This window comes from Drosophila gunungcola, chromosome 3R (genome assembly GCF_025200985.1).
Source record: "Drosophila gunungcola strain Sukarami chromosome 3R, Dgunungcola_SK_2, whole genome shotgun sequence".
In the NCBI taxonomy this organism is placed as follows: Eukaryota; Metazoa; Arthropoda; class Insecta; order Diptera; family Drosophilidae; genus Drosophila; species Drosophila gunungcola.
In genome coordinates, this window is record NC_069139.1 from 13456472 (window position 1) to 13469262 (window position 12791).

Below are 12791 nucleotides of genomic sequence, written 5' to 3' on the forward strand. Positions count from 1 at the left end.
ACATTTTTCTACTCGAAGAAGTAATTTTTTGAGACGATGATTTTTGGCCAGGTACGTGCACATGTTAAATTCAATCAATTTGGATCCATTTTGGTCATATGAAGCAGAGATGTTGAAGAACCTAAAGTTTATTATACCAAATAGTTCGGAAAACCTGTCTTTTAATTGAGTTTTTTTTTTTAAATCGTAGATAACTTTCAGAGTTAATTCTGATTTGAGAAACCTAATGATTTTATAAAACTAAACTTTTAGTTCATTGAAAGCTATCCCCACTATTGGTTTTCAATTACATTTATAAATTTACATTTATAAATATACTTCCCCCAAAGAATTAGTTTACTAACACACGGTTTATTTGGATACCAAGAATAAGGGCTTATTTTATTGGTTCGACCAGGTTGGGAAAGCACCACCACAAATTAAAAACTTAGGGTACTACAATGTACAGTGTAGAAATGCAAGTGGAATATACAAACATAAAAACATAATGAAAGCGGGATGCTTAGGAGAGCATCTTGCGGATCATGTAGTTGAGGATGCCGCCGTTCTTGTAGTAGGTGATGTCCACCTCCGTGTCGAAGCGCAGAATGGTCTCAAAGATGGTGCCGTCGGCCTGGAAGAGGGATGGTTAGGTATTAGATACAATATATATGTGGGCTGTGGTGTGGCAGTGACCCAGTAGATTACCTCGACCTGAATCTTCTGGCCCGGCTTCAATCCACTCTCGGGCAGGGCAATGTTGTACACCTCGCGGCCCGTGAGGTTCAGGGTTTCGGCACTCTGGCCCGCCAGGAACTGCAGGGGAATGATGCCCATGCCCACCAGATTGGAGCGGTGGATGCGCTCGTAGGACTCCGCGATCACAGCCTTCACGCCCAGCAGGAAGGGACCCTTGGCGGCCCAGTCCCGGGAGCTGCCGCTGCCGTAGTCCTTGCCCACCACCAGGACCAGGGGAGTGCCCTCCTCGCGATACCGCTCGGCGGCATCGAAGATGTCCAGCTCCTCCTGGCTGGGAATGTGGACGGTGCGCGGTCCGGTCTTCGCGACCAGCTTGTTGACCAGCCGAATGTTGGCGAACGTTCCGCGCGACATGATGGCATCGTTGCCACGTCGCGATCCATAGGAGTTGAAGTCACGCGGCGTGATGTTCCGCTCCGAGAGGAAGCGGGCGGCTGGCGAGGTCCTGGCAATGGATCCCGCCGGCGAGATGTGGTCCGTGGTCACGGAGTCGCCCAGGAAGAGCAGGCAACGCGCCGTCTGGATGCCCTGCAGCTTGGGCAGGTCGCGGGTCATGCCCTCGAAGAAGGGCGGACGCTTGATGTACGTGGAATCGGCGCTCCACGAGAAGAGCTTGCCCTCGGACACCTGTAGGGTCTGCCAGTCCTGGGAGCCCAGCTCGATCTTGCCTGTAAGGGCAGGGTTATTAAAAATCCACATTAAAGAAGACAACTTTAAGAGTACTCACTATACACCTCCTGGAACATGGCCGGAATCACATGCTTGTTCTCCACCTCCTGGATCTCCGATCGCGTTGGCCAGATGTCCTGCAGGAAGACGTTCTTTCCACTGGCATCCACGCCCAGCGGCTCCTTCTCGAAGTCAATGTCCACCCGACCGGCGATGGCGTAGGCGATGACCAACAGCGGACTGGCCAGGTAATTGGCCCGTGTGTTCGGGTGGATGCGACCCTCGAAGTTGCGGTTTCCGGACAGAACTCCAGCGCAGACGAGGCCGTTCTTCTCGATGGTGTTCACCACATTCTCCTCGAGCGGACCGGAGTTGCCGATGCACGTCATGCAGCCATAGCCCACAATGTCGAAGCCCAGCTTCTCCAGGTAGGGAATGACTCCGGACTCCTTCAGGTAGTAGGTGACCACTCCGGAGCCAGGCGACAGCGAGGTCTTGATGTAGGGCAGGATGTTGAGGCCCTTCTCCACGGCCTTCTTGGCCAGCAGGCCGGCACCCAGCATCACCGAGGGGTTCGATGTGTTTGTGCAGGACGTGATGGCCGCAATGACCACGGATCCGTGCTGCAGCTTATACGTCTTGCCATCGTCCCACTGGAACTCCCCAGAGGCGGACTGAGCCTCCGGAGCGATGGCGAAGCCCTTGAAACCCACCTACGGTAGGGGAGAACACCATCGTTAAACGATCTAATTGATTGCCTAAAAACGCAGTTAAAGCTTACTGGGCTGGACAGGCACGACTTGAAGTCCTCTGGCATGTCGGAGACAGAGACGCGATCGTGGGGACGCTTGGGACCCGAAACTGAGGTCACCACCGTCGCCAGGTCCAAGGTGATGCTCTGCAGATGGGGTGCAGAGGGTTAGCAAGAGGTAAAGGTCTGAAAGTGCGCCATACCAACCTGAGTGAACTTGGGATCTTGGGCCTCATCAGCATAGTTGCGCAACTGCTGCGTTGCCTTCAGATACTGACGAATGATGTCGATCTTCTTCTCCGAGCGATCTGGAATGGGTTTTGAAAAATGTAATCAAAATACTGATATATACGGAATAACAAGGTGTTCCTCACTTGTCTGCTTCATGTAGCCAAGAGTGTTCTCGTCAATGGGGAAATAGCCCACGGTGGCTCCGTACTCGGGGCACATGTTGCTGATGGTGGCCCTGTCGGCAATACTGAGTTCCGCCACTCCAGGTCCGTAGAACTCCACGAACTTGCCCACCACGCCCAGCTGACGAAGGTGCTTGGTGATGGTCAGCACCAAATCGGTGGATGTCACCAGCGGACTCAGTTTGCCCTCCAGTTTGTAGCCAATGACCTCGGGCAGCAGCATGGAAATGGATTGTCCCAGCATCACAGCCTCCGCCTCGATGCCTCCCACTCCCCAGCCCAAAACACCCAGTCCATTGATCATCGTGGTGTGGGAATCCGTGCCCACAACACTGTCAGGATACAGGATCTTGGAGCCGTCGCTGGTGTCGTTTTCGAACACCACGCGGGCCAGGTACTCCAGATTCACCTGGTGGACAATGCCAGAGCCAGGTGGCACGATCAGCATGTTGTTGAAGGCCTTGGCGCCCCACTAAGTTGCACAAATTTCCCAATAAGTAAGCTTTTGAAAATATTAAATGTAGGCATCTTACCTTCAGGAAGGTGAACCGCTCCTTGTTGCGCTCAAACTCCAAAGTCTGGTTCTTGGTTAGAGCATCGGGAGTGCGGGCGAAGTCCACCTGAACCGAGTGATCGATGACCAGGTCGGCGGGGCAGATGGGATTGATTTTCTCGGGATCGCCGCCCAGATCCAAGACAGCATCGCGCATGGCAGCAAAGTCCACCACAGCCGGAACGCCAGTGAAGTCCTGAAAACGAAAATTTTAAATTATTTAGAAATGTTAGTAAAGAATTGTTTTAAAATGCTCACCTGCAGGATCACACGGGCTGGCTTGAAGGACACCTCCACATCGTTGGATCCCTGCTTGAGGGCCGGTGACCAGCCCAAGATGCTCTGCACATCCTTCTCCAGGATATGGAAGTTGTCGCAGTTGCGCACCGCCGACTCCAAGAGCACTCGAATCGAGTAGGGCAGCTGATCTATAAGTGGTATTATAAAATGTTAATCCAAATAAGCTTAGATTTCATCCAAACTACAGTAAAAATACTCGAGACGAGACGAGTCGTTTTATAAAGACGAACAGATTCCACTCTCACTTAATTTCCATGTTATTACAAACTAGTTGAATGTATGTAAATACAAAACGATATGATTATTTAGTGGTTAGATAAGAATTATTTTTTGCAAATCATAATAGCTAACACTTAAAAAGGACAGTTTATTAAATTACTCGACTAAAAGAATATTCTTTAATATTTTAAGTTCACTTAAACTACTTCATAAGTACTTTTTTTTGCCGATTTTGCCAACTTTTAACTTTATATTATATGTACTTGAACTAGATTAAAAATAAATTGCAAATCATAATTTTAAATATTACTCAGCGTAAATGGCGTTTTTACCAATTTACAATTTATAAATTTCTTTATTCTTGAAAATGTTCGCTAATAAGGAATAGTCATTAAAAAATTAATACATTTATTTAAGTATTTTGAAAAACGTTTTGCAGTAATTGTGCCAGCTTGCGCGCAAGTGGCTGGATTATTAAAAACAAGTGCACCACTTTATTTATGTAAGACATGCACTTGTTTTAATTTTCTCAACAAATTTTCTTAAAACGAAAACTCAAATTAGGGAGTTTTGATTGTGGGCTTGCCGGAGATAGCAACCACCTGTTATCAAAAAGTACAATGATTGCGTTTGCCCAGCACTCGATGCGACTGATAGTCATAGTGGGTACTATATAGTGGTAGCCACTAAAGAAAGCCCTCACCTCAGACCCCCGATTTTCGACCACGCGCGCTCCAGTGAAAAAATTCCACTGGTCTGGAGACAATTGGGAAGCATAAGCATCGCACGATTCAAAATCATTAGATTAGTGTAGTTATAATCCGCTGATATGTGGGCACGTTAAAATAAAATACAAATGGAGACAAAATTGGGAGGCACACGGTTCGTTATCACCGGTAGACGAGCCCCATTATGAGGCGATCACTGGTGATAACTTTCGCTTTCGCGAATAGAAAACTATAGAAAAGCTACTTAAAGCTGTGCGAGCACCTCACAATTGACACCGACTGACTTGCAAATTAAGGTGTTCGCCGAGTCTCTTCTTTTTCGGGGTCAAACTCCAACTTCAACAGGTGCTTCTGTGGACTTGATTCCCGGTTTAGCTCTGCATATTTACCCTAGTTTATATCCCACCACGTCGACAGGCACTCCCAAATTTTAAGGCTTTTCCAAATGCCTTGGCCACTTACCATATTTGCTGTCGATGGAGGCGAGGTCAAAGTACTTGTAAGTTGTGCCGGCCTGCGAGAAAGTTTTCTCAAACTGACCGAACGGATTGGCGCCTGTGGTGGTACGAAGAGGTTACATAAGCCGCAGGATATGTGGCAGGCAGTCCCAGGAACTGGAACTCCGGACTGGCAACCTACCTGACATCTTATTGGGACTCTTTACTGAACTTATTCCGGACGAGCAAAGCAAGAAACTGATTGGAGAGGCGAGTCGGCCTGAAACTGGCCAGCCTTCGGTTCATATCGATATAGCTAGCGATGGCAGCCTATATCGCCAGTCAGATCGGGGGTGTATTTTTTGTGCCCGCGCACTTTAAACGTTGTGGGTGAAATTAATAGATGTTATTAAGTTTTATACTTGAACTTACTTTTTACTACCTTATTAAACTGTAACATTTACAAAAGCCTATTTAAGCTGTTATGTTTAACACGGCTAACAAGTCGGCTACTCAATATTCATACAAAGCTTTTGCACTTAAGCCAATAATCTTACTTATTCACTATATTTATTTGCCATTTTATTTATTTAGAATCATTGTTTTTCATTTCAATGAATGACGAATGACGGTGGATGCGCTCTGCTCCCGAGAACGAAAAACGAAAATAAAATTTGAAATTAAAATGGATCCCGCCAAAATTTTTTTAAATCGATTGTACACTGTCCATTGATAGTTCGATTAAGAAGAACATAGTGTCGTTTTCCAGTACTGGCATTTTAGCGGCATTGTTTTAACACCCGCACATTGAATAAGGGATATGTTAAAATGTTAGGAAAACGCTGGTGAGAGAATCGTTTCTTCGTCGTTGCCCGCCAAACATCGATAACCGATGTTTTGAAAACATCGATATTATCTATCTTGGCATAACGATGCTTCCACCTCTAATTGTTTTTACACGCGCACGTTGTTTTCTTTAAATTTACGAAATTAATATGAATTTGCCGGGAAAAATGGACGTGGAAAAGGACAAGCTTCGCCAGATGCACTGTGAATTTAATCCCTTGTCGCGTTGCGATGGTTCTGTGATGTACAGCCAGGGTATGACGAAGTTCTTGTCTGGGATTTGGCCAAACCGGCTAAAGAGTCTAACCAATTCTAGGTGCCACAGTGGTTATAGCCGCAGTTCTGGGCCCGATCGAGGTGAAGACCCAAAACCTGAGCATAGACGGCAGCTACTTGGAGTGCAACTACCGACCAAAAGCGGGGCTTCCCCAGGTCAAGGAGCGGATTCGCGAGGCGGCCATTCGGGATGTTCTGGAGCTGGCCCTTCTGGCTGAGGCCCATCCGCGTTCCAAGATGTCTGTGCAGGTCCAGGAGCTGGAGGATCGTGGCAGCGTAGGAGACAGAACTTACCCTCATCCATGGGATGTGCATTAATGGTTATTCCCTCCAACAGGTTGATGCATGTGCCGTGAATTCAGCCTGTCTAGCCATGCTCATTGGCGGCCTGCCCCTGAAATGCAGCTTTGCGGCCGTTCACTGCATCATCAACGAGCAGGGGGAGTACCTACTGGATCCAGATCAAAGTGAAACACTCCACCAGCGTGCCAGCTTCACCTTCGCCTTTGATTCCGTAGAGGGAAACCTGCTGCTGGTGCAGACAAAGGGAGCCTTCAAAATAGCCCAATTCAACGACATCGAATGTCTTTGCCGGGCGGCCAGTGCTGAAATCTTCCAGTTCTATCGCAGCCAGATAGCCAAGTACCATGGCAGAAGCGAGGCGATAGCAGACCAGAAGGAGGAGCCCTCCTCCATGGAGACGTGATGATATAGCAACCAAGACTACCTACGATTAAAGCTCGATTTATTGTATTAACTGTCTGTTGTGGAAGGCTGTTATGCTGCTCAACTCGAGGGGCGTGCCCTTAAGCACCTGGGAGTTGGACTCCTCAATGCGGACCGCCACAAAGTCACCTACTCCAAAGGATTTCCTAGCTTTGGGATCACCGGTTATGGGCAAATCCATAGCAGGAACGATCACCTTGATATTGGCATCATTGCGACCAAACCAATGGGCATCGGACCGCTTGCTTTTGCCTTCAACTAAGATCAGCTGCTGCTGGCCCTCCATTTTGCTGTGTAACTGGGTAGCTCCCTCTCGGAAAGCTTGCACCATGCGTTGCAGGCGCGCATTCTTCACATTTATGGGCACATCATCCTTGTAGCGACGATGGGCTGTGGTCTTTTCCCGCATGCTATAGGCGAACAAATAGGCCACATTGTACTGCACTTGCTGTATGAGGGATACGGTGTCTTGGAACTCCTCCTCTGTTTCGCCGCAAAAGCCGCAGATGAAGTCACTGGAGAGGCCCACGTTGGGTAGGAATTGCCTGATGTGCTGCACAAGTTCCAGATAAGCTTCTCTGCTGTAACCGCGTCGCATCCTCTCCAGAACTTGCGTGTTGCCCGATTGTGCTGGCAAGTGCAGTTGCTTGCACACATTCGGATGATCTCTTATGACCTTTAGTACTTCGTCGGAGAAATCTTTCGGGTGCGGGGAGGTAAAACGGATGCGCATCTCGGGAACAGCTTGAGCCACGGCTCGGAGTAACGCGGCAAAGGGAGTGCCACCGATTTTGGGTTTGTAAACGGTGCTGAAACCGGGAACAGGAGTGGCTTTTGGCGAATCCTCTCCCTCCAGTGCACTTCGGTCCCTGTACGAGTTGACATTCTGACCCAGCAGGGTAACTTCCTTAACCCCCTGATCCTCCAAAGCCTTAACCTCGGCCACAATCGATGCCAGCGGTCGGGAACGCTCGCGTCCGCGGGTGAAGGGTACTATGCAGTAGGTACACATATTGTCACAGCCCCGCATGATGGACACGAAGGCTGTGGGCGAATCCGAGTTCAGCCTCACGGGCATCACATCCGCATAGGTCTCATCCAGCGAGAGGAGCACATTGATGGCGGAGTTGCCATAGTGCCGGGAGATGGCCAGCAGTCGGGGCAAATCCTTGTAGCTATCTGGTCCAGCGATCACGTCCACACACTGCTCCTGCTCCAGCAGCTTCTCCTTCAGCCGCTCCGCCATGCAACCAAGCAGCGTCAGCTGGAGCGGATGTCGTCGCGAACTGCGCTTGGTTTTCATGGCCCGCAGGTGCTTCAATCGGTTCCAGATCCTCTGCTCCGCTCCGTCGCGCACTGCGCAGGTGACCAGCATGATGACATCGGCCTCCTCGGGCTCCTGGCATCTCAAGTAACCGCTTTTCTGAAGGATACTCCACACCACCTCGGTGTCATTCGTGTTCATCTGGCAGCCGTAGACCTCAAAGTGCACTTTCTTGCCATTTCCATCAAAGTCGATGGAGTTTAGGTAGGGCACACTGGCGTCCACATCCTCCTCCTCATTTAGTTTCACCCTGGACGCTGGTTTGACCGTAAAGAAGTCCTGGAAGCCAGGTCCCCGCTGAACCCGCTCCAGAAACGTGGCACGTGCTGCCGGTTCCGCTTTGATTTCAGCAGTTCCAGTGGATGACACCGACGCAGGAGCGGATGTAGCTCCTTTGAAGGCAGTGGTGGAGGCATGCCGCACAGCCACTGGAAGTCGTCTTCTCCACATGCTGTTCCACGGTCGAGTTACTGCTATTGCACGTCCAGTCATGTTTTTAAGGCATTTATTCCGATTCTACTTTTAAAAATACTCTTGTTGCTATAGCACTTTTATTTATGTCAACACGTTGTTTTAAGTATTACCATTATGTAAATAAATAAAAAAAACTTTTAAATAAATGGTCTAGAAGTTAAACAGCTGTTCCGGCAATGTCGGAAAATGCTGTTTTTTGAATGCGCATTAAGTTTGACGATCTGGCAATACTTCTTCGTTAGCCCTGTTTAGTGCTGCAAAATACACAAGAATAAGCGCTACCTGGTGGGCTTCAGCAAAAATGACAAGTACAAAAAAAATCCGGTAGTCTTGAATTTGAAACCCTATCTTACCGCTACGACTATCGCAGAACAGAAGTTAACTTTAATTTTACCTTAAAATCGGATTTAATCAAATTGTTGCTTATATTTTTGGTTGAAAAGGTTGGTTTGTAGCTTCTTTTATTAAACTTTCTGTTTTATTCAGTCTCTGCTGTTATATAATTATGAGGCTGGTTGTTTCCAGAAACGTATCTCATACTATTATTTTACTATAAGTTTTACATTAATATATAGTAAATTATTTACTTTAATATATGGTAAATTATTAAAAAGTAATATTAAGTACTAATTACATTTTTTAAAACTAAGAAGCACAAAATGTAGTTCTTAGATAATCTTAAAAAACAGGTGAGAATTTTTGAAAAATCGTACAAAATGAAGCACAATTATGCCTTTAATACTCTTTATGCAAAGCGGCGAAAGCATCTGTCTTCCTGGCCAGATAAGCACTCAAAAGGACTCTGTCCGGCCGCACATTTGAGGACAGGCTGGCAAAGTCGGTTTAGCCGTAAGAAATTAGCTCGGCCTCATTATGAGCTTATCGTGGTCGGGTTAATAATGCACAGGTGAAGACAATGCAATTGCTGGAACAACAAATGCAAACGCCTCCATATGCTTCTGCTTCTGATTCCGTACCTGCGGCTTTGTGGGTCAATAAGTAAATAATTGCATTGCCACCGAGTGTGGGCCGTAAATAGAGCCAAATTTGTTGGCCGCAGTCCTTAGTAGATAATTGTGCACGAGTTAAATGATTTAAGGATAAAGACGTATAATTATTTCAATAATTTAACTTATTTAATATTTTTGAATACCTATTAAATTCTTTATAAAATTATATATGTATATAAATTAATTTAAAATAGAAACAAAATTTATAAATTACATGCTTGTCTATAAAACTTGAATAATAATACATTTTAAACCAAATCTGTTGTCAAAAAAATCCTTACGTTGTAAAAGTAAGTGCTCTTTTTCGATCTCCAACTATATACTCTGAATGTGTGTGGTTGGGAGAAGGAAAGAAAATCGGAAGTGGGAGCAGCCTAGCACACATATTTTGTAAACACTTACAAGCAGAAATATTTTAATGAAAATGAAATGAAAATTCCACTTTCGGCCAAAAGAATTTCGTAATTACAGCGAAAAAATTCGGTAATTAAATTCATGAAGTTTCTGGCTCGAAGACGGCGAATCCGGAGGGAGCCACTTGGGTGGTTCCCTGGCACTCGCATCCTTATAAGTGGATCCTGTTCCCTGGCCTGCTGGCTAAAGGCCTTCTGCTTTCCGCGTTCTGTTGGTTAAGCATTTTCTTGTATTTTGTCGGCACTTTTCCGCTAAAGTTATTTTCCCATGAGTTTTCCCTCTAGTCCGCTGCTATAAATCTTGCAGTTCGGTCGTGGGGATGGAGTTGTGTGCTCCAAAAAGGGGAGAACTATATGGGGGAGGGGCTTTTACTGGCTTGTGCATACGAGGAGCAGCTTAAGCTCAGAGCTAGTTGGGCAGGAGTAACAGCTAAAGAAAACTGTCAATAAATAATAAATAATTCAATTCTACTAATGCTTTCTATATTTAGTGGTAGCAATTAATCCGACAATTCGACTGGGAAACACGCTCTTGGCAGTTGACAATTTGTGCGAGCTTTTAAATCGAATTTAGTACATTGTTCGTTGTGGGAAACATCTCAAATGTGAAATAACTAAATTAATATATTTGTTTTTCTTTGGATATTTAATATTCATACATAATTCATAATATGTAAAATTTGTATTTGAGTTTTGTTTGAATATATAAGATCTATACCCCTAATTTTTTGCATAAAATTAAAAAAAAAAACAGTAAGAAAATAAATAATAAATGTTTTATAAAACTACTAATATTGTCTTTAATCACGGAAATCACTAATATTTTGCGATAAATTTAAAACAAAAATAACAGTAAACAAATTAATAAGAAATGTTTCATAAAACAACTAAAATCACGGAAATACTAAACTTATTCTTATCTCTTTCCTCATCTGCAGATCACTTGTCCGCTAACCCTCTTAAAACACATGCAAATCCAAATCCAAATGTGGGTTTAAGCTTCCCTGAGCCTCACCTTCAAAAAAACCTTCGTCAACCTGACCCCCTGGTCCAATCCCCACCTACCGAAACCCACCGAAGTTTCATCGTAGACCCAACAAACCCACCAACGACACTTTGAGGCCCCATAACGCGGGCACACGCATAATGATCCTTTGAATGGCTCAATGCGTGGCTCCGCTTCAGCCGGAAAAGTTTACTTACAGCTTACAGATTTCTATTTTTCGGAAAACCATTTTCCCACCCACCAGCGTCAACCCTTGGGGGCGTATTTTCCGTTGCACAAGGGGGGTGCGGTGTTAACGGCTCTGCAGAGAGCAATTTTCCCCACGCTGAGACAAAAAAACAAAGAGACAAAAAAAGGCAAGCCAATGTTAATAGAAAATGGTTCGTTGTCGTCGTCTTGGTTGTCGTTAAATTGAAATTGTCGCGGAAATAAAAATTTGCATATTTTAGCATTGATTTCCCCGTTTTCCCCAGGGATTCCTGTCGTATGCGCAACGCTGTAGTGCACTCAATAAATTGTTTTGTCTCAAACTTATTTTAAAATTGAATAAATCTGACTAGAGGACAAAAAATCGTATGTTTTATTTTATTAAAATGTATCTGATATTTTTCATTGTCCTGCTATATTTAACTTATAATAACCTATATAAGACATTAATTAGGTAATTCCAATACAAATTTGTAAGATTATAATAGTTTAATTTATTTGGAATCACTTTTGAATTTACTTTTTGGGAATGGAATCTTGGTTTTAAGGTTCTAATATAGTTTTAAGGTTTTAATTAAAACAAATATATTTCTTTCCCTTAGGTAACCCCGGTGGTATGCGTAATATTTGAATGCACTCAATAAATTTGCTTAAGCTGCGAAAATTGCGCAAATTAATTACGGACGAGTGCATAAACAAAACGAAATCCAATGACCAAACAGTGAAAGGGGGCTTCGAGAGGATAGTGTCCTGAGTTTCTCATTACTGACTGCCAGTTCCAGTTGCTGTCTCTAGTAAATCCTGACGCTGTCACAATAAAATCCACTCAAGCTAAACATACGTCAGCAGTGACGAGCCTTGGTCCTGCTTTCGGTCTGAGTTCGAGTCCAGCTCCGACTCCGAGTCCGAGTCCTGGCCAAGTCGCACAAATTTATGCCACAGAAAAAAAGGCAATCTCCTCCTCTTTGGCGCTGGCAGTGACTCCGAGGCGCAGGATATAATACCAAACGGCTCATTGATTTATTTACGAGCTCCACTGATGGGCCAGCTGCCCAGGGGCTGAGGGGCGTAGCCGGTGACCAGCTGCATAAACTGATGCAGGGATACAGAGTTTTGGTAGAAATTAGGTCTATTTGTTATTAGATTGCAACACACATTTTTAAATTATTAAAAAGTGTAATTTAAGTAAATGAATATGTTAACATTATTGTGTCTAGCTGGAATTATGACAAATTCAAAAAATAATAATTTATTAAAAGCTATTTTTTAGATATTTTACATAATTAAAATATTTTTTTTAATAAATAAATATATAGTGTTTATTTGCACCGTTCTATACATTTCATCCTGCTATTTTTCCCCAATAACTTCGGTTTTGCATCCCTGCTTTACAAATTGCAGCTAAAATTCTCGCTTTTCTCGACTGCCACTGGACATGCTGCCATCTTCTTCTCCCAGTTGCCATCTTTGTCCCGTGTCTGTGACTTACATAAAGTGTCCTCGACTTGGCCGAGTCGAGTCATTTAGGCGCTGGTCGTAGATCTTCCAAAGCAATGGCTTTTGACACCCAATGAGGGCCTGGTCCTGATGGTCCAAAATGCTCCTGCGCTTAAATATTTACGCCGCCAGACCAGCGATGGCTTTAAGGATCTGGATGCTGGGTACTGGGTCCTTCGGCTGCCTGCGGTGTTTGCTGGTAAT

The 12791-nt window shown here is 44.9% G+C and overlaps 3 protein-coding genes across 3 annotated transcripts; 1 reads left to right on the plus strand and 2 right to left on the minus strand.

Annotated features, from left to right (window-relative positions):
* Nucleotides 1-350: 350 nt before the first annotated feature.
* Nucleotides 351-5131, minus strand: LOC128254748 (cytoplasmic aconitate hydratase). Its single transcript, XM_052984027.1, has 10 exons — nucleotides 5011-5131; nucleotides 4834-4926; nucleotides 3383-3552; nucleotides 3105-3320; nucleotides 2533-3043; nucleotides 2366-2466; nucleotides 2189-2305; nucleotides 1466-2120; nucleotides 688-1406; nucleotides 351-613 (listed from the first exon to the last, which is right to left on the minus strand). The coding sequence occupies exons 1-10, from the start codon at nucleotides 5015-5017 to the stop codon at nucleotides 503-505; spliced, it is 2700 nt and encodes an 899-aa protein (XP_052839987.1). The 5' UTR covers nucleotides 5018-5131; the 3' UTR covers nucleotides 351-502.
* Nucleotides 5132-5736: 605 nt separating this feature from the next.
* On the plus strand, nucleotides 5737-6687 carry LOC128254806 (exosome complex component RRP46). Its single transcript, XM_052984119.1, has 3 exons — nucleotides 5737-5909; nucleotides 5971-6206; nucleotides 6268-6687. Exons 1-3 carry the CDS (start codon nucleotides 5804-5806, stop codon nucleotides 6634-6636), a joined length of 711 nt encoding a protein of 236 aa, XP_052840079.1. The 5' UTR covers nucleotides 5737-5803; the 3' UTR covers nucleotides 6637-6687.
* On the minus strand, nucleotides 6659-8636 carry LOC128254791 (CDK5RAP1-like protein). Its single transcript, XM_052984094.1, has one exon. It carries the CDS (start codon nucleotides 8470-8472, stop codon nucleotides 6676-6678), a length of 1797 nt encoding a protein of 598 aa, XP_052840054.1. The 5' UTR covers nucleotides 8473-8636; the 3' UTR covers nucleotides 6659-6675.
* Between the last annotated feature and the right edge of the window lie 4155 nt (nucleotides 8637-12791).